Source organism: Pseudopipra pipra, chromosome 5 (assembly GCF_036250125.1).
Source record: "Pseudopipra pipra isolate bDixPip1 chromosome 5, bDixPip1.hap1, whole genome shotgun sequence".
Taxonomy (NCBI): domain Eukaryota; kingdom Metazoa; phylum Chordata; class Aves; order Passeriformes; family Pipridae; genus Pseudopipra; species Pseudopipra pipra.
Genome location: NC_087553.1, coordinates 62,731,384 through 62,755,152, shown reverse-complemented (window position 1 = coordinate 62,755,152; position 23,769 = coordinate 62,731,384). Strand labels below are relative to the sequence as shown.

General features: G+C 37.9%; 1 protein-coding gene and 1 long non-coding RNA gene across 5 annotated transcripts in view; one reads left to right on the top strand and one right to left on the bottom strand.

Moving 5' to 3' along the window:
• ORC5 (origin recognition complex subunit 5) overlaps positions 1–18,485 on the bottom strand; it is a 69,325-nt gene extending 50,840 nt beyond the window's left edge. The window contains exons 1-9 of one of the 4 annotated variants that reach the window (XM_064656358.1): positions 18,387–18,485; positions 14,246–14,430; positions 12,762–12,854; positions 9,163–9,360; positions 5,669–5,743; positions 3,256–3,367; positions 2,763–2,893; positions 985–1,033; positions 345–435 (exon numbers count right to left, since the gene is read on the bottom strand). In XM_064656358.1, coding sequence (XP_064512428.1) covers positions 345–435; positions 985–1,033; positions 2,763–2,893; positions 3,256–3,367; positions 5,669–5,743; positions 9,163–9,360; positions 12,762–12,854; positions 14,246–14,356 — 860 coding nt within the window. In that variant the 5' untranslated portion in view covers positions 14,357–14,430; positions 18,387–18,485. Of the gene's footprint in view, positions 1–344; positions 436–984; positions 1,034–2,762; positions 2,894–3,255; positions 3,368–5,668; positions 5,744–9,162; positions 9,361–12,761; positions 12,855–14,245; positions 14,431–16,284; positions 16,307–17,239; positions 17,464–17,578; positions 17,664–18,386 lie in introns of those variants that run through there. The other 3 variants (XM_064656356.1, XM_064656359.1, XM_064656360.1) reach the window with 3 other exon arrangements.
• A 1,074-nt stretch (positions 18,486–19,559) lies between these two features.
• On the top strand, positions 19,560–23,462 carry LOC135414967 (uncharacterized). The gene is made up of 3 exons (XR_010430923.1): positions 19,560–19,911; positions 21,402–21,487; positions 22,596–23,462. It is a non-coding gene; the product is annotated as an uncharacterized LOC135414967 (long non-coding RNA).
• Positions 23,463–23,769: the final 307 nt, after the last annotated feature.

The window sequence follows — 23,769 nt, the reverse complement described above, 5'->3', positions numbered from 1 at the left end:
CTGTGTCTGTATATTGTGGCGATGGATTCCCACGCTTGGCAGTTTCACATGTTCCAGAAAATGGATCTGTAGGGTCATCATCTGAAAAGCAGAACACAACCTGGTGCCACTGCTTTACTTATTGAATCTATTATATGCTACAAACGCCATGTTTTTTAAATTTCCTTCCGAGATACACTACTTCTAACAGTAGATGGCAAGAAAGAAATACACATCAAAGAAAAAAGATTACATCTACCAAAAAAGAAACACTAGCCACAAAACATAATTGAGAAATACTTAGAGGAAGCTTGTTAAAAACAGCAACCTCAGCAAAGCAAACAAGCCCTTGCCCCCCAAATTACCTGGATATTTCCCGGAGATAAACAGTCTGCATTGCCTTCTTCAGATGAGGTTCAATATTTTTCCAGAGTTTGCGGGTGTCGCGTTCATTTGCTGCACCAAGCCAGAATCAAATCTGTTAAACACTTAACTCACACAACACTAAAACTCATCCCTGACACCTGAGCAGTCACAGGAATGACACAGTCAAATATGCTGACTCTGTTTTAGGATGATCACCACCCATCCAGCAAGCATATGCTGCCATGCAAGGCTGTTTCTCTGTGGTTCTTCCAAGATAATCTGGGTCAGTTTGACAGAACCTCTCCTCCCAGTTTCTCCTCTTAGCCTTGACAGAGAATTTACTTACCCCATTACTTTGCAGAGGTCCTGGTGGCTGAGAGAGGAGAAGGATTTACGGGGGGGAGGAAAGTTTTCATGGTATTTCAACTTCTGTTTCCTAAAAAAACCACCACCAAGTACCATCTACTGCTTCTGCTGCAAACGCTTCTGGGTGGGTGCAACTGGAATAAGCAATGCTGTTGTGACCCAAGAAACCACTGTGTCACAACACAGTGCAGATCAAGGCAAAGTCCTCCACAAAACCCACAGAACAGCACCTGCTCTCTCATACACTCACTCAAATAAAAGACAGAGGCTTACCTTCCCCTCTGACCACTGGTTCACAGTACTTAGAAAAGTTGAGCGCTGCCTACAGAAAGAAAAAGAATTAAATTTATTAAAAAGGCACCATATATCTGATCCAGCTAAGGAATATAACTAGCACAGTAAATCATTCCTTTGCAAAACCAACAAATTCTTTTTCAGTCAATAATTATGCCACTTGATTAGAAACAATATACTGTAAAACACGGCAACATTTCTATACCTTAAAATACAAACACAAGTAATTTATCACAGGTTACTTGAGCTCAGCAAAATCTGTTTACTCAGGGGTTGCTATTTTTTTTTTAAACTAACATAATTATTTAACATTATAAATGCAATAAAAACGTTTTCAAACTTTTTTTACTCCCTTCATTTTCAGAAAAAACTTTCTATTCCAGGAGCAGTTCAGCATGTTCTGCAGTAGGCCACACATACAGACACACAAGCAAAAATTATTTGAAAAAAACGAGCAACCATAAAAAAAACCTGCTAACACGTTCCATATTCAAACAAACTCCTTTTGCCTAAGGTAAGAGAAATTTTTGACCACACTGTAATCTAGAATATGCTTAAATCAATATCACACAGAATTTCATAAAATAACAATCCTCAGATTTCATTCTCCTTTTGTCCCACTACACTTTAATAAATCTCTGTGCTAGTATACAAAACTCAATGCAGTAACTTCCACATATAAATCTAATAAAATTCCAGAATGTATTATTAATAATCACATATAATGGCATACACATTTAGAGTCTCTACTAGACAGCAAAGAGTTGTTCAGAAGCCTACAGCAGTTGTACGTGTCTGTCACTACCTTCTAGAGACTTGTCTCTCTCACAAAAAGAATTTAGGGTCCAATTAAAAATGTATTTTCATAATACATACAAACACACAAACAGAGCATCTAAAGCTAACAAAATTCTCATAAGCAGAGCCACTCAAGTACATGTCTGCAAGAACTGTGACCCTGGTTTCTACTTCTGTCTCCAGCAACCTCATTTAAATATAAAACCTGTATGGTTAATAGGTAAGTTCAGCTGAAGTGTAGCAACATGTTCCCAAGGGAAATGGAGGCAGAACATTCAGATCATCTCTTTAGCACTGATTTGTTCACTGGCCATTTGTAAAATTTCCCCGTATGGAGTATAGTTACTTAAATAATAATCTGACGAGCTAATTACTTGTTACTGTTATTAAGCTTTTCTTATGCAAAGGCCACCACCAAGTAACTGTCATTTTTCTTCTCTTAAGTTTGTTTACTATTACATTATTCAACTGACATATGGTTAAAACTCCTTTTGCCAAATACCATCAATCTATTACCAGAAAACCACACAGCACTGGAAGCCCTTTACAGCCACCTGTACAACTGCAACCTTCGTTATGGATTTTTAGGGAAACTGCATTTTGAGCTAACACATTCTTAGAGAACAAATTTACATTACATATAAGGAAGAAATTTTTTACAATGAGGGTGGTGAGACACTGAAACAGGTTGCCAAGAGAAACTGTGAACACCCCATCCCTGCAAGTGTTCAAGGCCAGGATGGATGGAGCTTTGAGCAACCTGGTCTAGTGTAAGGTGTCCCTGTTCATGGTAGAGGGGCTGGACCAGATAACCTTTAAAAGCCCCTTCTAATCTAACCCATTCTATGATTCTCTGATTTTCTTTTTGTCCATATTCAACAATAAATCTAGACTTTCAGAGCTCATTTGGCAGAAGACACCCCAAACCAAAACAGCAACTCTAAAGAAGCTCATCTCACCAGATGCCGAAGTTCTTTCAGGTCCCTACAAACCATGTAGAAGACACCAAGCAGAATATTGATATATGCAGCATAGAAATCTGCAGTATATTCTGGGGGATGATTCTGAGACAAGATCTTCTGCAGATGTCCTGTTTAAACAAAAATAAATTTTGCTTATTTAAAGCCAACTTAATAACCTGACCACATCTTAAAAGCGGAAAAACAAACTATAATCATCACTTAAAAACACCCCAACAAAACCCACCAAAAACCATACTGCTTTAAAGAACCAGCAAATACAATGGAACCAAAACATTACTTTGAGATGTTCTGGCAAGTGGAAATAGACAACTCTTTTGGAGGCTGTGTGAATATAGACTTTTACATCCAATAGCTATTACACATTCTGGATTCTGCAAAAGGCCCACTGATAAACATGGAAAAAACTTTTAAATGTTCTTTGACCAAGTATTATACAATCCTCAAAAAGCAGATTTAAGAATTAGTTTACCTATGCTGTAATCAGGAAAATACAAAGTGAGCGGATCAAAGCATCCCACGTTTGGACGGAACAGTTCCCACACTATTTCACTGAGCAGGACAACTGTCACATTACTGTCAGTCTGTAGAGGCAGGAGAAAAAAAATGAAAGAGAGAGCAACAGGCAGAGAAAGAACAAAATAACAGTGCATGTTATAGCATCAATGAGAAAAATTATTATTGTGACTTTTCTGTTCCACAAAAATCATCAAATTTACAGTTTAATACAAATTACTAGCATAGTAATAAAGCTTCAGCTGGCCTAATCAAGCAGCTCATACATTTGCAAATTTTCATAATTATATGATATTTCTCTGCATCCTTTGCCATTTCACTGACATATAAGCTCTGTGGGGTGGTACAGCTCTGGTACTACACAATACCTAATATATTCCACCCCTTACTCCCAAAATTAAGAGAGCATTTTACTTTGGTAATTAAACCCAGATTTTCAGAGCAAACAGGAAAAGTTAAGAAGCAAAAGAAAGCTCAGCACTTCTGAAACCAAGCTCTCTTCTATGTTATTTTAGAGGTAATCTAGTCTTTAGAAACAAACACACACATCCCAAAACAAAAATGTAGTATTACCTGTCTACTCTCCCAACTGTGCTACTAGTTACGAACAACAACTGTTCATAATAACATATTCTTTTTCACCAAGTTTAAATTGACAAACTACTTACCTCGAGTTTGATGTTTTGGTCAGTAGGTAACAAAATGCTTCATATTAAAATAATATTCCTTATTTCGGTCACCCTTCAAAATATTAGCTATTTAGTATAAAACTAACTGTGAAGATGATGTGTCATTCTCCCTTTCTGCAAGGTTTTTGCAACCATACTAGAAATTCTGCACAACAAAAGATGCTTGTAAATATGGTTCTTCAAGAAAGACATTTGAAAACTATTGAGGCACTTCAATAAAACAAAAGGAAGGAACCTGACTAAATTGACACTGCTGTGAATATGAGCTGTGAATTACCTGAAAAAAAAGTTTAAATGCTATTCCCTTCCCTGAAACTGAGAGGGAGAATCTTCTTTTACTTACTCTTCCCACTTCTTGTCCAAGTGGCACTCACCCATATTCTTTACTGTTCCTTCTTCCTCTGTTTTTAAGGAACTTTTTTTCCTTTTAACACAAAAGCATCTTTCTGTGGATTTCTTTCAGTGGTGCTCCTCTCCCAGATCTAGTGTTTTAGCTGACAGAAGTACTAAGGTATGTTCAGTTCAGTTCCTGACTGATCTTCCAACATGAAAAACTTAAGTAATTCCCACCACAATCCTCACAGAAATCAAGCATCCAATAACCTATTCTTCATCAGCAATCCTCCAGTCCCATGAAATCCCTCACAATTTGTCTCCTTTCACTGCAGGAAAGGAAGCAATGCAGTAGATTTGCACCTCCAACATTGCTCTGCAACATAAGCTGCTTTAGAAAGTCTCAGTCCAGAATCCAGAATTTAAGCAACTGGAATATCAGCATTCAGGAAACAAACAAATCTGGAGGTTACTTTTGAATTTGAGGGTGTTTCTCTGGCATATTTAAGTCTTAGTCTATGCTTTTTTGGTCCCTGAACAGCAATCATAGATCCAAGCTTTTCTCTGCAGAACAGGTTGTTTCTGCTTCAAGAGTAGTAAAGTCCAGAACATGGCCAGAACAGACAAAAAGACCCAGAAAATGCACCAGCTGCCAGGATTAAGAATACAGCTGTGAATCAGTCTTCATTCAATAAATAGAGAATCACTGTCACCAGAAGATTAAGAGCACCACACAAAAGTCTCAAGATAAGTATAATTTCAGCTATTTAGATGTTCAGACATTTCAAAGTAACAGCATCTTCTGGTTTTGTCTTCAGCTTCTTTTCAGAGAATGCACTATTTTTCCTTATTCCAAGGCAAAAAGCTTGGATGCTTCAGAAGTGAGAAAGGGAGACACACAATGGCTTACTCCAATCAGAAACTCACTGCAGTGCAATTCCAGAAGAAGTGTAAAAAACTCTCTACCAACACATTCACAGTTGCTGAGCTGTGCAGTTCCACCCAAAGTAACTGGTAGTCTACTGAAAATCTCATTCTTAAAAATAAAAAAGTAATGTAGAAAAGACAGCATGTATCTGACACCAGCCTCAAAAGAATCTACAACACATCAGATACTGTAAAATAATATACCATTAAACCAAATTAAAGTGTAATAAAAACCTGACAGTGTTTAAATTCTGGTTTGATTTCTAGTTTTGATCACTGTTTTGGGGGAGTAAGGGTTAATTTGGCAACTTTTCTTCTCTAAGGAATCGTTATCTTTATCTGTGAGCCTAGATGGACAGATACCACATGTTCAATTACTTTCAATACGCAAGACACATACATATTTTTCCAGATACTTACTAACTCTTGAAGCCTAAGAAATGCTGGCAGGATGTTTGCTTCCATTTCCCTCAGCTGTTCTGCTCTATCCAGTACCTTTTAACAAAACAATATGATATAGACAATGTCGACTTCCACTCTCATACGGACTTAAAATTAATTATTAGGTGCTGGAAACTGAATTGGAGAGATTATTGCTTCAAATGTTTATTGCCAGGAAGTCCAAGCAGTTCTGCATCCAAAAAAAGATACAATCCCCAGAAAAGCAACATTCTCATGCCTTATGGCAGTGAGAATTAATACTTAAGTATACCAGTCAGAAATACCACTGACAAAGTCATGATATCATTATCAACCACTGAAAGCTCAATTTCTGCCCAAAATTCTTATTATTTTTTCAAACTTACACATAGTACTGTAGCACTGTAACTACAAGCTTACTCTAGGAGAGTTATCTTTTCCCACTACGGAATTATTTTTCACAAACGAGTAAGAGCTGATATTTTAGAAGAAATTAGCTATCATCTGGAATTCACTGAACTGAATTTTGAGAGAAACTTTTCTTGTCATAGTTTGCAGTCTAGAAAATTAGAGGATTTACTGCATGCAAACCTCACATAGCAGCAACAGATACGTAACATGTACAGCTTAAACAGGAAACACTTTAAGCTAAATTAACATTTTGGAGCCTGGAGAATGAAAACAGAAGCACGAAAACATGCATGGTTATCCTCTGGCAAAAACAATGTGTATTCTCAGTACACTTAAAATCTTGACAAGAATGAAAAAAGAGAATAGAAAGACATTTTCTGTGGTTTATTTACTACTTGCAATATAAATCTAAATTCTGAAGTTCATTACTTCTTTTGAATTACTGCTGCTGAAAGAAAAACTCTAGGCCCCTAGAAAATGATATTTTTCTATCCTATTACATATTCTGTTACCCACAGTAAGGAAAAGAATTTTATGTGGACAAGCAAGCATTTCATGAAAATATTATTTAAAAATCCCACCATACAACCTGGAGGAGCAGTATCTCTGCAACAATATCTCACACTTCTTGGGAATTTATTTAAAACTACAATACAATATATGACTTTATATTGACATCTGTATTTGGCTCATATAATAAATGACTTCAGGAATGAAGACTGTACTACACAACTGACCAAATAGAGGCTATATATTTTTACTAATAAAATACTGCTTATTGGACCCTGTGACATGCAGCTACCAAACACAAAGCTTAAAGGTCTTGACCTAAGTGGATCATACTTTTTAGCTAAATGGGAAACAAACTACAGTTTCTACAGCAGAAAATATACTGTGATCCTGGCTTGTGGAGTATGTCAAATGGGTCACAGAAACAGTCTACCCCCAGGCCTATGAGTCTACGCTTTATTCTTTAGTGTCAATACACACTTGTCACCCTTCAATTTTTTAAAACAACTATACATTTAGAACTGGCTGCTCATTTACATTAAAAACAGTAGCTTGTTACTTCTGTAAAGTGCTAAATATTGTAAATGTCTGAATGACTACAAGTTATATCTGCTCCAATTTTTCAGGCAGTTAAAATGAATAAATTCATTTTGCATAAGTAATCACAAGCATTCAGCACCCATACTTGGGTTAAGAGAAACATTAAGGATTCTTTGCTTGAAAGTAAACATTTATCTTAATTTACTCTGAGTTAATTGAGCTGAAATAGTACATTATTTACAACTGAAATTAGAGTAAGTTAGTTTATGTTACCAGCATGCTGGTCCTTCCATCAGCCTCAGTTTAAAACACTCTACAATAAATCCAGATGACATAGGTTAATAAACATGAATTGATTTCTCCCATTCCTGTCTGTTCCCATGCAGAAAGGAACTGAAACACTAATTTAATACTTAATTCTTCTGATGCAACAACTATTTTTATGATACAACTGAACCTTTACAGTTATTTAATGGTTTGTTTTCTTTAACCAATTGTTCAAGAACTTTCTAATTTTCTGAGTGATGCCAATTTATATAGTATACATGAAGAATTCTTTACTGATGTAGAACAGTTTTTTAATCCAAATACTAACTTGAAAGTAAAATTTTAGTATAAAAAGTATTTTGTGAAACTCACTAAAGGTTATTATAAAGATAAATTTTGTCCATATGGAATTGCTGAAGAATGTCAATACCACTTTTGTGATGGTAAATTAAATTGTCTGTTTATAACTTATCTGTTTTAAGTGTTGGTGGTACATTTTTTTCCTTCATTCAATTTCTAAGAAGTATGTAAAATTTAATAACTTTGTGACCTGTAGGAAACTACGAGATAGTACTGTTTCCACTAGACATAACATGAAGTTATTTAACTCAGTGGTTGAGTATTTTGAAATGGAAATGAAACTTATTCAACTGTAACCTGTGAAACAGAATGAAGCATTATCAGTATAATTATGGACTTCTTGTCTGACTGCAAAAAACCCCAAAGCATTATGGGCACATCAATTGCTGTGAGAAACATGTAGAGTGATTACCAGGGTCATTAAGCTTTCAATCTTGAACCACTTTCATGTTTTCTTAAACAATCAATTTCACCTCTTTTAAAACTGGCCTGAAAAGTCAGTCCATATCTTCTGCAGGTCCACAATGTATACATTCATTTGTACATCACTAATATTATGGCCTTCATATTGTCCTTTCATCAGACCTCTTGTATGACTGAAATGTCTTTCCTACGTTCATCTCCTGGCACAATAAATGCTGTTATACTCCTTTATGTAGTTAAGATTATCACAGTTAAAAAAAAAACTTAAACCAAATCCTAACTTCTAGTAATACATAGATTCAATCATTCCTGCAATCTAAAATCTGATAATTTTTCCTGCAGTCTGTCTGTTTATTCCCTTTGAGTATACCATCATTTTTTTTCATTGCAGTCTTTTTTTCCATCTTAACTTTAAAACTACAGTTCTTGCGTCTGAGAGCCACAAGTGTAGTTGAAGAAGTAAGATCTCAAAAGCACTTTTACAGAGGAAGTTATACATTTTAGTTCCTTAATATAAGTTCTAACTTGAACCTATTCTAGCCAACCAAGCCTTGTCATTTGCATACTCCATAAGTCCCTTCTGCCCTATTCCCGACCTTTGCTTTCTCATTTGTGAAGCTGTTTTCACAAGGAAACAGATATGCATGACTTACTAATAATAAAACAAATTCTCTGTATTTAAATACTCTGTAACAATATTACATCCCCAATTTAAATGTGAGGTATAATTTATGTTGTTAGTTATGCTACAGAGTTATTGTGCATAAAAAATTCTGAAAGCAGGAAAAACAAAGAACCTCCTCTGAAGCCTGTAAACCAACTGAAAGAGTCCAACCACTACCAACAGATTCTGAATGAGGTCTATGCAGAAATTTTGTGAAAACTGTTCTATAAGGCACACATTTCACATACAAATTATCAATAACAATTACTTACTCCCTCTTAACAGGAACAAAACTAGACATCAAAATTAAATTACTTACAATGTACAATGTTTGATCCTGAAGCCCTCGACTGACAAGAGCCTGTTTAAACAGACGGACAAAGTCATTGAAAGTATCGCAAGGCACAGGAGAGGCTGGTTCTGTCTCACAAGAACAGTTTTGCAACTGGATGAGAATTTCTTCTAAAAGAAGCCGTGATGTAAAGCATTCCACACAGTTCACAAACACATGAGGAAGCTGAGGAGGATAAAAAAAATGATACAACTTTATTTGGCTTTTTCAGTGTAAACACTCCAGAATCACTTTTCTCTTCCGGATGACACAATCAATGAAACAGAAAATAAAGCATAAACCAAAAAAACTTGTAAAAAAAAGACATAATCAATTATGTACCTAGTCAAAATATTATCTATCACAAAGTGAAGACAGATGTGATGTATCTTCAAATGGAAAGTGTATCTTCTAAATATGTTTAAAAACTGACACACACTGTATATCTTTTAACTATGTTTAAAAACTGTGAGCAACACAAAAAAAAGAAAACCAAATAGCATTTAGTTCAAAGAAATTTAGACAATTGTAACACATTACAGTAAAATGGTCCACTACAAATTACATCTAGATAACACAGATGTGTCAAACATATTACAAAGAGAGTAATCTAGGAGTACACTCCCTAGAATTACTCTGAATGTTTTTGGCATTCAACGCATACAAATATAAACTATGAGCTTCTACATTAGACTCGTGTTCAGCATGATTGTGCAGAACATTTTTAGAAAACCAGATCTTTGCAGAGCAAAGAGCTTGTGAAAAAACCAGAGTATGAGATACATTGTAAGTATTGACTTAGTAATATTGAAAAGCTACTGTAATTTGCCTTTAAATAGAAGACACTACAAACCAAAAAATAGTACCAGTATTCAAACCTACATAAGGCAAAAAAAGATAATTTTCTGGCAACTCTGTTTTTCAGAAATAGTTTATCTGCATAGCTCCATAATCTCTGGTAAGGCATATGGTCTTTTTCACATTTAACATTAAAACCTCTGGAAAACATTAGTCACTGGGATGCAGGAATGTGTTTGTCTATAACAAAAAAAAAAAAACAAAAGAAACCAAACCACAACCACAAGTACTTCAATCCAGTCTTTCTGTGTAAAATACAATATATGGCATGTGATTCAGCAGATGTGGGAAGTGTGGGTACATGCTGGCAATCCACTCACACAGCATGCAATAAAAAGCTGTTTTTATGACTTTGAACACTATTAAAAGAAAGGGGCTACATGTCCCAAAGCAGCTATTCAAACTGCTGCACCTCCACAGCAGAAGGAATGCTGAGTGTCTCAGATGTGATTCACAACACCACATAACATAGGAGACACCTATACTTGGCAAAAGGAAGTTCTGTAGAGAGAGTTGCTGCTTAAATCCTACTGCTTGCCAGGGCCAGGCCACATCTTTGGATATGCTGCAAGTGGGTAGCACAGTGCTATGAGCAGTGCACGAAAGGATACTGCATGGAAGAGGATAATAACCCCTGTCTTCTGCTCTTCTCCCTCTGCAGCATTTTTAATGAGGGGGGTTTCTGCATAAAACCCAGTCCTGCAGATAAGTGCACTCTAGATGAGCCAAAAGTATCAGGGCTATGAGAACACGCAAGTCGAAAACCATGGTTTAACCATGAAGTAGGCACCTGTCATTGGATTTAAAATCCCTGAAGTTCTTGACTGACAAAACCACTAACATTAACAGGTTTAAATGGAAATTTCTGTGATGACATTCTTCAACTTAGATGGACTTTATAACATGTTTTGGGAAACATTACAACAGAGGATAAAACTAGCACAAACATACACATTCACTAACAGAAAAAGAAGGGCCACAGAAGTGGCAAGAACCCAGTGCTTAAGTATTTAGCCAGCACTGACCAGAGAGGGACTGATGTAGACTTATGGCCATGGCTCTCTACATCATTCCTCAAGATAACTATTTTTCCAAGAAACACACATTCAGCCACAATGACCCACTACTTCTACGTAGTTCAGATTCTCACATGGTGTTTAAAGAAAAGAGTAGGTTTCTCTGCCTGCAGTCCTTGCAGCTGAAATAAGTCCTTTCATGACAAAGTTTCTGCTTCAGGTTAGTAACACACAACAACTCCAGTACTGATCAAGGATATAACTCATCCCCCAGTGGCCAGCATTAAAGTAGCCTTCTTCCTTAACGACTGAGGAAGATAGTTGATAGTCCCAGCTTCCTAGTAACATAAGGCTCCAAATTCAAAACTGCACAATGAATTCTCAGTGATTTCCACTTCACATACTTCAACATCATCTGCTTTATGAGTTCTCCTTGACCTATATCTTACTAACTCCTACACTGTTTCCTAGGAGCAAGAATCCAGAGGAAGTTTGGCTTGGATGGCCAAGCTGAAATAGAACATACAGTCCCAGCACTTCTGAAAGCAATGCTCACCCCGGAGGAAGCAGCAACAGTAGTGACATAGGACAGTAAGAGCCATGCTGCCAGCAAAAGACCTGGCCATGCCAAGCTTAGTAAACACAAACACACCTGGAGAATTGATTTTATTACATTCAAAACTGTGAATGGCATCCTATTTCATAGGGGTTTTAATTTATGAGGTATATCAAGCTGTGTTTGAAGGATCTAGAATAAAGTAAAGTACACAAAATTTGTATTTTCAAACAGGTTCTGAAAAGATAATAATAAAAGGGGCTATCAGCACACTTTTCCCATTTAGAGCAAAAGAACAGTCGTTTATTGTTCAGGAATTAAACAGATTGTTCCTATGCAACATTGCTTAAACATTTTAGAACTCGTGCACTGTTTCTTTTTCAAAGTTTCAGATTTTCCTGCTTCTACAAGAACTAACCAAATTTACTGCAATGAACACAACATTCACAAGTCTGCAAAACCAACTAACCATATCAGAAACAATGGCAATTGTGTGGTGTTCAGACAGGGATTTTCACCATTCTAGGCTCACTTTCTTTTTCAGTGAACATGTACAGTTTGCTGTGTTTGCTTTGAATGCTTTTAACAACTTCATTAAGCTTAAGCTCCGAGGCTTACATTTAAATAGATCGTACACCTCCAACTGAATTTAATTAAAATGAGTTTGTCAATACAAAACAAATAAACAAAAAATCCACTACTGCTAACTCTTCTCACTGTTCTTCAAGTACTCTCTCACTCTTTTTTGTATACACATAAAAGTAGTTTAAAGGAGAATATTACAAGAAGATTCAAAAGAAGGTGTAATGTAAGTGACTGCAAATTGAACTGGAATCATCAATACTTACATGTCACTGGAGCTATTTCAGCCTAAGTCATGCAAACAAGCTGAACAATATTTGGCTTTTTTATCTTTCTTGAACTTTCTTACAAAAGTTATTATGATTTATATTATATCTCAGTAGCACCAATTTCATTTTACCCTAAATGCACTAGTGAGAAGAGTGATGCATTCATGACACAGTAAGTGGAGCAGAAGTATTAGGAAGTCAGAAATAGCTGAGAAAACAAGCCATTTTCAGAAAGTAGAGGCTATTTCAAGAAATCATCTGTTATAAATAAATTGTAAATTCAATATCTATTGTGAACATTCTTACCTGTAAGGTCTTTAGAAGAGTTTGCATCACATAAGTCTTTCCACTAGATGTATGTCCGTAGATAAAAATGGATGGAAAACTAAATTGCTGACGCTAGGGAAAAAAAAATTGTTGCTGCTTCAATTCTTCTTTTTCATTCAACAGATAAAAGAAAAGTTACCTTTTAAACCAAGGCATTAAATATAAAATACAGCAATTATTATGGAATCAAAAGATCAAGTCTTATGTTTCATCCTCAATGAAATGCTGGGAGGATAACTCACAAGAATCAAGTAGCACACAACTGCCAGTGAAACTGCTGTAATAAACAACAGAAACACAGAGAGTAACTCATATTACATAACTGAAAGGAAATCTTGGGAAGTACAAAATGCAAGCCATACATTATCTTAACTCATGCAAATTGCTTTTCTTTTCATTAGTACTAAACAGAAAAAAAATGGTGGAGGAGGTGGTAAAGGAGCTGGCTCTTCTCTCACAAGGCAATATTTGATGTAAGACATCTAGTTATTTAATAGTCCTGATGCTGTACATTTAATGTAGTTTTTTTTTACATACAAGGAAAATAATTGTTCTTTGTTTCATTCTGAACAGGCACTTATTTTTGTTTTCTTCTCATTCCTAAGGTTCTCAAACATTGACTTAAAAATGAATACAAAAATAAAATGGATACTTTTATGAAAAACAATAATATTCAATTAATGCAAAATGAAGCCACTCTTGCACAATATATGCAGGTACTCTAACCTGCATATTTATCAAGAATTTAAGTATCTATTTTCAGGAAAAGTTGTTGCCACTATGCTTGTAATATATATATAAAAAACTTGAATGCCATAATTTGATGGTATTATTATTATCCATAATTAAAGGCAGAACCAGAAACAGATACAAATTTCCATTTTGTTAGCTGAATGTAAACAGACATATCAAGTGCTTTCAATTTTGCAGATAAAAATCCCCATTACTTTTTACCACAAGCTTAGTGAAGCAGTAACAGAATCAATTAACAAGCCAGTGATTTCTGAATCTTGTGACCAGCCACAGAACTACTAAGAATCAGACCAACTCAATGTACTTAGAATTCAGGCACTCAGATAGTAGATTAATGGGTCAAAACCAAACAGAATTTCTACACTGCAAGTAAAAAAAAAAATAAATAAATAAATTTAGACTAGGCAAGAAGAGACTCCCTGGTACTAACTGGAAAAGATGGAACAAAGTCATGGCAAAATCAGGCTTCAGAGAGAGCAAGGCATAAATAGATGTGGTTTCTGTAAGACAGCTTTCAACCTCCTAAAGGACCAGAACCAATTGCCAAACAGCAATGTTAAGTATGAGTAGCAAAAAATAAAAGTATAATGAAGAGACAACAAAAGTATATTCACAATGACATCACAAAAATGCCCCTACATTTCTATTCTCCCCTCTGAAACAGCAGAATGTCTTTGTTCTAGTCTAACATACAGAACAAAAAACACTACCTCTCCAAATATTGACAGCAACATGGACACCTGGGATTCTCGACAAGGCACCAAACTTTCCAAGTGAAGCAGTGTAGCTGCTGGGTATGCTGGATGTTCAAGATTAGGCATTTTGATATTTCTGCAGCTAAGTCACCTAAACATGCAGGTCCCTTTTGTGGTTTAGAGACAAGAAATAAAGTGATCTGGAAAATAAGAAGTTTTCATTATCATTTGTTTTCATATGCATAAAAAGAAAATGAACAGGAATTGATAAATAATCTGAACACACTACTAGCTCAGGATAATGGTATAATTATGACAGACTTAAAAGACTTCAGAAAAATTGAACTTAACTGTGTGAGGCATTATACAGACATTTTCACACCAGACAGAATCAAAAAAATCAAATAAAAAGGAAAAGGCATACAGGATATGACCAAATCAATACAAGAAGGAATTGTCATAGTTTAGTTAACTGGAGAAATACATATTTAGTTCTGATTTTATATGCATTTAAAAGTAGCAAGGGAATAAAATGAGGAAAGTAGATTAGTCACAGATCATCACCTCCGTGAACAGGCAATAAACTAGGATTTACAAGTAATAGGGAAGAGGTAGGGCATAAGGAAAGATGAAGATGACAAAATAATAGCTCTTTGGCTGCTAATAGGAACACTTAGAATAGAATCATAGAATTGACCGGGTTGGAAAAGACCTCCGAGATCATCAAGTCCAACCTCTGATCCAACACTGCCATGGTTACTAGACCGTGGCACTAAGTGCCACATCCAGTCTTGTCTTAAAAACCTCCAGGGACGGTGAATCCACCACCTCCCTGGGCAGCCCATTCCAATGTCTGATTACTCTCTCTGTAAAAAATTTTTTCCTAATATTCAACCTAAACCTCCCCTGGCAGAGCTTATGATCGTGCCCTATTGTCCTACTGCAGGTTGCCTGGGAGAAGAGACCAGCCCCCACCTGGCTACAACCTCCTGTCAGAGAGTTGTAGAGAGTGAGGAAGTCTCTCTCCCCTGAGCCTCCTCTTCTCCAGGCTAAACAACCCCAGCTCCCTCAGCCTCTCCTCATAGGACTTGTCCTTGAGTCCCTTCACCAGCCTAATTGCTCTTCTCTGGACCTGCTCCACCACCTCAATATCCTTCCTGAACTGAGGGGCCTGGAACAGGTGTGGCCTCACCAGTGCTGAGTACAGGGGAAGAATCACTTCCCTGGACCTGCTGGCCACACTGTTCCTGATCCAGGCCAGGATGCCATTGGCCTTCTTGGCCACCTGGGCACACTGCTGGCTCATGTTCAGCTTCCTGTCAATCCAAACTCCCAGGTCCCTTTCTGCCTGGCTGCTCTCCAGCCACTCTGTCCCAGCCTGTAGCGCTGCAGGGGGTTGTTGTGGCCAAAGGGCAGGACCCGGCACTCGGCCTTGTTGAACCTCATCCTGTTGGAATCAGCCCAACTCTCCAACCTATCCAGGTCCCTCTGCAGAGCCCTCCTGCCTTCTAGCTGATCGACACTCCCCCCAACTTGGTGTCATCTGCAAATGTGCCCAGCTTAAAATCAGCAGAGGCATATGAAGAAAACCCAGCTGATGGTAAAGACTGGAAATACTCCTTAAAACAAGTAGGAGCCCAAACCAGTTACATAAAACTAACATTAATTACAGTGTACCTTTTAGACAAGGTCTAGACAATGAAAAACAAAGGTGTTGATTGCTGAAACACTGGGAAGGCTGGACTTTAGTGACTGAATATAGAAAAACACCTCAGTCAAAGACACTACTTTGTCTGCACTGCTAAAACTGCTGGAAAGACAGTACATTTATCTGTAGTGATACACATAACATGCAGAGAGAGAACCTCAACAGTAACCTCAACAGCTGGATTCTGACTTTGTCAATCATAATACAACTTGATAATCAAACAGAAAGTTTGGAAATTTCAGTAAGGCAATAAAGGTATTTCATCAGTTGACAGGAATATCTGCATGTTGCCAAGACAAAGATGATAAACAAAGCACTCCAAACACTTTTAAATGTAAGTACTTACAGCTAAATATGTTATGCTGGGAATAAGTACACCACCAGAAAAAAGATTAGGTTGGCAGAAGGAGACCAGAAATAGCATGGGAAATGGAAAACAAACTGTTGTGAAGGAAAAAAGAAATAGTGGGTTGCAACAACAGGAGAGCTATTGGAATAGAAGAAGGTTCATAAAGACATATGTATTTATGGAAGTACTTAATAAAAGAGTTCCTTCTGGGGCCAATCTCTGTTAACTATTTCCATAAATGCATTTGAGGAAAGATTTTTTTTTTTATTTTTACATTTTGCCTTCAGTGTTTTCTTAAGTAAAAGTTGGGATTGTAGAATCATTAACAGAAAAATAAGTGTCATTAATGAGGAAAAGGAAAAAAGGATATCTCTGAAGTAATGCCCGTGTAACGAAATTCAGTACTTCAAATTACACCTCTTTGTAACTAATCACATCACACCTAACAAGGACTACACTTAGGTATCAAAGTGTGAAGTAACTTGAAAAATTAGTTTATTTATAAGTCAATCACATATTATGGAAAATCAAAGTAATGCTGCTTCTCAAACACCCCTGCACAGGACAACCTACACTAAACATATTTCAGCCACTGGATGAAAACCTACGTCGCTCCTGACTATATGTGTCTTAATTTTCAACGGGATCCCATCCCAGAGCTCACAAAGGAAACTACGTTTAGAGCAACACGTTCACAAAACAACTAATTTAGGTTAACTGGCAATGATAGCACAAGGACTAGTATCGGGCAAAGCTTGAATTCAGGGTGTTCCTGCCCGGGGAAGGTTGTACATGTGACTCCACCAAGACCAGGACGGAGCACAAGGCACTTAGTTTGCAGCTGAGACCAAGTAAGGATGCTAAGGGCACAAGTTATGTTTGTGCTGGTTTACATAATGGTTGGTTTACATAATTTACGAGGACTCCTCTTAATTCACTGGTCCTAAAATACCTGCGCTTGGCAGCCTTTCTACGCTTTAGCACGGAAGATGAAAGACCTAAAAGAGATCAGCATGGTCCCGCGTCCCCTAGGGCCCCCCAAGGCCCCCCTCCGGCACAGCCGTGCCCCGGCTGAGGGGGCAGGACGCCCCCGGCCATTACGGAGCGCGGCCCAAGGGCTCCTTCCGCCGCGCGTGTGGGAGGCTGACGGCGCCCCCAGCCCACGGGGCAGTTCAGCCCGCGACGGGTCTCACTCCCGCACCGATTCCCAGAGGGAAAGCAGCAGGAGGAGGGCCGCTCCTTCTCCTCCTCCCTCGGCTCCCTCCTTCCCGCCCGCCCCGGCTCCACTCACCGCCTCCTCACACGCTCCCGCCGTCGCGGCCCGCGCGCACCGCCCCCTCCGGCCCGCGCATGCGCCGCAGCGACCGCGGGTCCGCCTGGGGCGGTGCAGCAAAGGGCGGGCAGGGCGGGATGGGGGTGAGGGTGGTGTGCTGCTTATCCTGCAGGGCCATCCCGCGGGATATCGTGTCTTATCCCGCAGGGAGAGCCGGGCGGGGAGTCCGCCGCTCCGGGAGGGGGGTCGTCTGGGCGCCCTAGGGCTGGGGCAGGGTCTTTCCTACGGGGAGAGCCGTGAGGGGAGTCCGCTGCTCCCGGACTCCCCCACCCCGTCCGGGAGCTGCAGGGTAGAGAAGCTGTGGTATTATGAATTCTGTCCACTTCTTAATTTGAAACAAAAGGTGTGTTTCAAAGTGTCGTATCAAGGCATATGCTTCCCAACAGAGTGAAATACTTTTTTCCTAGCTCTTGAAACCATGGAATCTCCTGGGGCAGATTGCTCTGCATACAGATAGGCCATGTGTCAGAAACAAAACCAAATATACTAACTGAAAGAAATCTCAATAAGTCCACATTTGTATAACCCATGTCGGAGCTGAAATGAAATACTTTGGGAGCAGTTCCTAGTGATGTACAGAATTTGCATCTTCTATGCATTACTACTGAGAAAATCTGAAAGTTGGCTTTGAGTTGAGCAAGAATCCTAAAATGAGAGGTCAGTCTTTAAACATGTAGTTTTCGCTTCAGTGGTTCTGTCGGAGAATTGATGGTTCAGGCTGCAGTTCCTCCCAAGATCAGTTCAGCACAACATAAATCCATATTACCTGACAGGGGAGAGTCTCACTCTCCCTGTTGCATCCCCGCTTCCACTCATTTTCTGGTCCTAGGATTTGGGTGGTTACAGAGAGCTTGTTGAGGGAACCAGTCCAGCTGAAATCAAACCAAAAGAAAGGTACTTCAGTAACTGCAGCCTTGCTTCCAAAAGCCTGCTTATTAACTGAGTGGGATCACCACTGTCTCATTTAGTTTCTAGTCTGAAATTCAAACAAAATACCCAGTAATAATTCTGTTTATTAATCCAAAATAACACCATTATTATCATGAGGTAAAACTAAAAAAAAAAAGAAAAAATTGTTTCTGTATAGCTTTAATAATCTAAAATTATTAAGAATATCGTTATTGATTTAAATGGACTATAAAACTATGTTTTCACAGAACCGACCTGAAGTAAGTAACACAAAGTTCCGTACTCTTAAATCTGCAAATGCAAAACTATTACAAAAGACTGCTGAACAGTTCTGCCAGTTACTCAGGCCTATTCCTACAGAAAGTCTCTGCTTCCCAGTAAAACCGCTTAAACTTAGTAAGTGTGACTTTTTATTTTCATTCAAGAGGCCAAAACTGGTTAGTAGCAGTTGCTAGAGATAGGATTCATGGCTAAGTATGTAGCTGGTTATGTGTAGCATAATAAATTTTGGTTTATATCTTTCATCAACCACAATTTTCATTGATATTGTTACTCAATATGCATTTATGCAGAGCTTTAAGTTGTTTCTTAATTTATATTAAGCTGTCACATGCCTTTTTATCTTATTCTGACTGTGAGTTGCTCAGATACCAAATATATTCAAAATAAGAAAGCAAATAATAAACTGAGGTTTGAAACCTGCATATAACAGAGCAGGAGATAGTCCTTTCTCACTGTGTTTATGGTCAGATATTTTGTATTAATACTTTTTTATCTGTGAAACTTATTTTCAGTACAGGTAGTGAAAAAAGTTTTCTTACCTATAGTTCCAGTTCACCAACAAAATTAAATATAAAATATGTGGTCATTTCGTTCAAATCGCTGGGATTCCTCATTTCTTAAATTTATGTGTTTAAGTGAATTACAGGATTATGTTCTTTAATTTGTATTTGTAGTTCTATATATATAAGGATAGAACACGCATGTGTTTGTCTAGATTCTGTATGTATGTAGAACTATATACAATATGTGCAGTATTTTTTTTATTTCTCTCAGTCTTTTCAAGATACATTTTACCAGTGATGCCATTGTGCAGCATGCTATTGAGGCTGCACCTGTATTATTTTTTTAGCAGTCTCTTCCTATTCCAAAAAGTCAATTCCAGCTGACAGAGGTGCAGAAAAGGGCTCTGACAAAGAGCAGGAAGAAATTATTGCTCTTGAAAGATGTTCTCTTGAAAGCACCACTGAGGTCGTTTAAGAAATGACTGCCACCACATTTCCGGCCTTCTTGGATGATACAGCTCTTTCAGCAGAGCAAGTGGAAAGGATAGTGTCATTACCTACCTTTACACAAGTCATCCTTTTAACTTAAATTCCCAGGTAAGGATTATATTTAAAATATACACTGGATGATTTTTCTTCCAAGTGGATGGAAAGATCTCAAGCGGTTATTGTGCACACAGTGGTAGAGATACAAACCCTAAATAATGAAAGAGGAAAGATACCTGCAGTAACTTTTAAAATGGTTTCAGCTTCACCTGCTATTGGCTATCCGACACATCCTAAATAAGGATGGGATTTGAGCCTTGCTGAAGAATAGACACCAAGATGTTTTACTAAATGCCAGTGTTGTAACAGAGCAAATAAATATTTTAGGTACAATACTGCAATAAGGAGGAACACAAGCTTTAGTAAAATACACTAAAAAAAGCAAACTCCTTCATATTTATCCAGATGGAACCCAGCCATTCCAATTGGTATTGGTTTGCAAGTTTGTTAGTTAAAATAATGCATAATTAAATAAGTAGTGAAAGAACATTTGAAGGGCAAAAGAATGCTGGACTAGATAACTTTGGTCTGTCTGAAGTACACCTACTGTGCTGCAGGCTGTTCTGGGGAACGTAGCTCTATGCACCAGCTGTAGAAAGGTGGTCAAATGGGTGATGAAGCAGTTTGAACACATTTTAAATGCCCATCAGAAGCCTAACAATTATTACTTAATGTCAGGTGAAGTCATATAGAGGTATATAAATTGCTGTGCCAGCTCACATTGCACTTGTAACTGCAAAAAGTTATTTGGTGCCTTCAGGGTATCAGCCTCCCTCCTCATTCTCCTGATATAGAAACGAGGAAGTTTGGGGTAGTTCAGCTGTGTAGTAGCAGATTTGGATGAAAGGACTCTGAGTTACATCAGGAGAAATAGTCCCTGGAGACAATTCTGTGGGCTGTGGATTGCAGGAATGCAATACATTCCCTTCACATCTTTTGCTGTCTCCTAGTCAGCCCCTGTGTCAGTGCTAAGGGTGACCTGGTACTGCTTGCAGCCAGCAGATGTTCTTTTCCACTGGCATTTCACAGTAAAATCAGAAGCTGAGGATCTGATCCATAACTTCTCATTACGTTTGCTAAAGATAGACAAAGATGAATGTTTAACAATCTAATCGTTAGTGATTATAATCACCAACAGTGGATTTTCAAGGAATTAGTAGTAATTAAGCTCTCATTTATAACTCATTAATATGAAAAACAGTATTTCTATGGATTAAATACTCCCATAGTATCTAATGCAGAGAATTTGCAGACAGAAATATATGATGAACCATCCAGAGTTTGAGATCTCCAAATGAGATTTGATAAAAATATCACCATAGGCAATTACTGCTGAATTTCAGCTGGTTGCTCAGACAAATCTGTTGCACAGTATCAGAACAGTTTACTTAGAATTTAGGCCTCAAGGGAAGCAATCTGTTAAAGGTGAGGGATAGAAAATATCTTTTCTCAAGCTGCCAACAAACAATGTCAATTCATACTGGAGACATCTTAATTTTTAGTTACATTTCCATTAATTCTAGGCACTGTTTATTTTCCAGATTATTTTTCTGGGAAAATTATGTCCTACCACCAACATCCTCAGTTAAATCAGTATATTAACTACTATGCTTATTTCTCTGAGAAGGTATGTAGAAGATTGCAGTAACATATGTATTCTCACAGCCAACATTTTACCAAGAGTGTATCCTTTTTGCAAAAAAAACTGCTGAGTTTTGATAAGTTACTTTATATTCTTTATAAATCAGGAGGCCAAGGGAGATGAATTTCACTAGAGATACATAACGAAAACCTTTTATTTATCATTATATATTCAGATTATGAAAGTCATACCAAAGTGGTGCCATTTCTAGCTGAAGTTAGTTCTATCTGGAAATTCTTGGTTTACTTCCTTAAATGCCTGAACATAGACTGAATTGATTAGGCATCTGAGTTTGGACTTCATGAATTTCTTTAACTGGCATTTGTGTCTGCATTGTAAAAAATGAACTTCTCTCTTTGAGACTGCATCTAACCTGTTAGTGACTTACCATTCCTCTTTCAGAATTCAGTAAAAAGCAAAGGTTTTGTGGCATGCTTGATGTACCCATAAAAATGGGATGATGCAACCAGTCATTGTGATGCAGCTTAGCTCACATCACTGTTTCCTGGAACATGAAAAATGCCAGAGTGATGTGTTATGTACAAAGGCAGAGTTTTTAAGATGTTTGATGGGGTCCTGTGCTGAGCCAAAGCATTGACCTACAGCCAGCCAATGCGCTTTTTAACAGTGAAAACTTAATTTTCAGTTGTAGACCAGTATTTTAATTCTCCCTGTCATGCAGCCCATTGTAACACTGTCTCAGGTGTTAATCAAAGGCAATTATTACGCTATCTGTATTTATACTATAAGCATATGAGTATATACACGTATGTGAGTGTGTATGCACATGCTTATGAGTTAGTTGTTCTGCCCATTAATGCTTGTGATAGTGCAGAGTATTAGAATAGGACACTGGCACTTCTACAAAACAGGTTTGGTAAAAGTGTTTTACTTCAGAAAGGACTTGCCAGTCTCTCACTTCTAAGCTGTGCCATGGAAAAAGACGTGGCTATTCAGTGCAGTGACAGCAGGGTAAGGCACCTCAATGATGAAGAAATTAGCCTAAACTAAACATGCAGATCCAGGTTGGGATAGTAGCTAATGACTAATGTTGCTATATATGCATTTCTAATATGCAGAATCTGTAATCCAGCCTTCTCCTGGGTCATCTGAACCAAACCCGTGGCATCTGATCTTTACTACTCCAATCCAGATACGTGCAACTGTGCTGGGGTGAGGTAAGGGTTCATTGTCTGAATTGCATGATTTTAACGAGGGTACCCCCGTGGGCCATGTACATAGGCACTTTTTAGAGACCCCTTTGTAGGAGGTCAATAACTAATCGATCCCAATTCGGGGGTAGAAACTGGAATCTTTACTGAATACGCACTTTGCAATATAAGGGTCTTGGGGGCAGGACATGTTAACAAAGAGGATGGGTTATGCTAATTAGGGGATGGATTATGCTAACTAGAGGATTACACAATTTTCTGCTACAGTTACAGAAGTGGTTAATATTTTCCCTTAGCTAGGACCACATGAGGGTAAGAGAACAAAGGGGTTTCTACATGGTCTGATAACATCATCACAAAGTCTTTCCATATCTTGCTAAAAGAGACAGGACAATCAACATAGCTAAACATTAATAGGTCTTGTGATGAAGTGTCCAGTCCTCAGGTAATGGGATTTCTCTCAGCCCCTATTGCCCAAGGCCTGCTGCTCAACCCCATCAAACTCCTTCCTGCTGACGGCTGAGTTTTGGTCCTTACACCCCTTAACTCCTTCAATAATTCCGTCATTAATTCTATGTAACTGCATTCCCTCAGTTGTAGGCTTATACAGGAGCTTTCTAGATTCCAGTGTGAATTGAAGTAAACCTGAACTTGTTTTCACCTATATTAAACTCCCTGGAGTGCCAAGAAGGAACTCACACTGCATTTTATCTTTGCCCATATCCTGAGGTACCCTGAACAGAGCCTGCTGACAGCCTTGGCTTACAGCTTTACCCCATTTACAGAGTCTCCTGTGCTGGGACATGACGTCCTAGAAACTTTAAAGTGTTTTTTTATCTCTCATGAAATTGTCTGTGATGCAGGACTCACATTCTGAGGGAGCATAATCTGTTGGGAGAGTTTTGCTTTCCTTAAATTCAACATATAACTCCTGGAACATTCATTGAGAGATGATTTTCTTTCATGTAAGTTTGGTATTATTTTGAAAGCGGTTGAGTGGGTTGCTGTTTTGTAATCACAGCAATATTATTCTCGTGGGATTTATTTTTTGCTATCTTCCAGTAAATTATGAGAGATAGACCCCAACACTTTTTT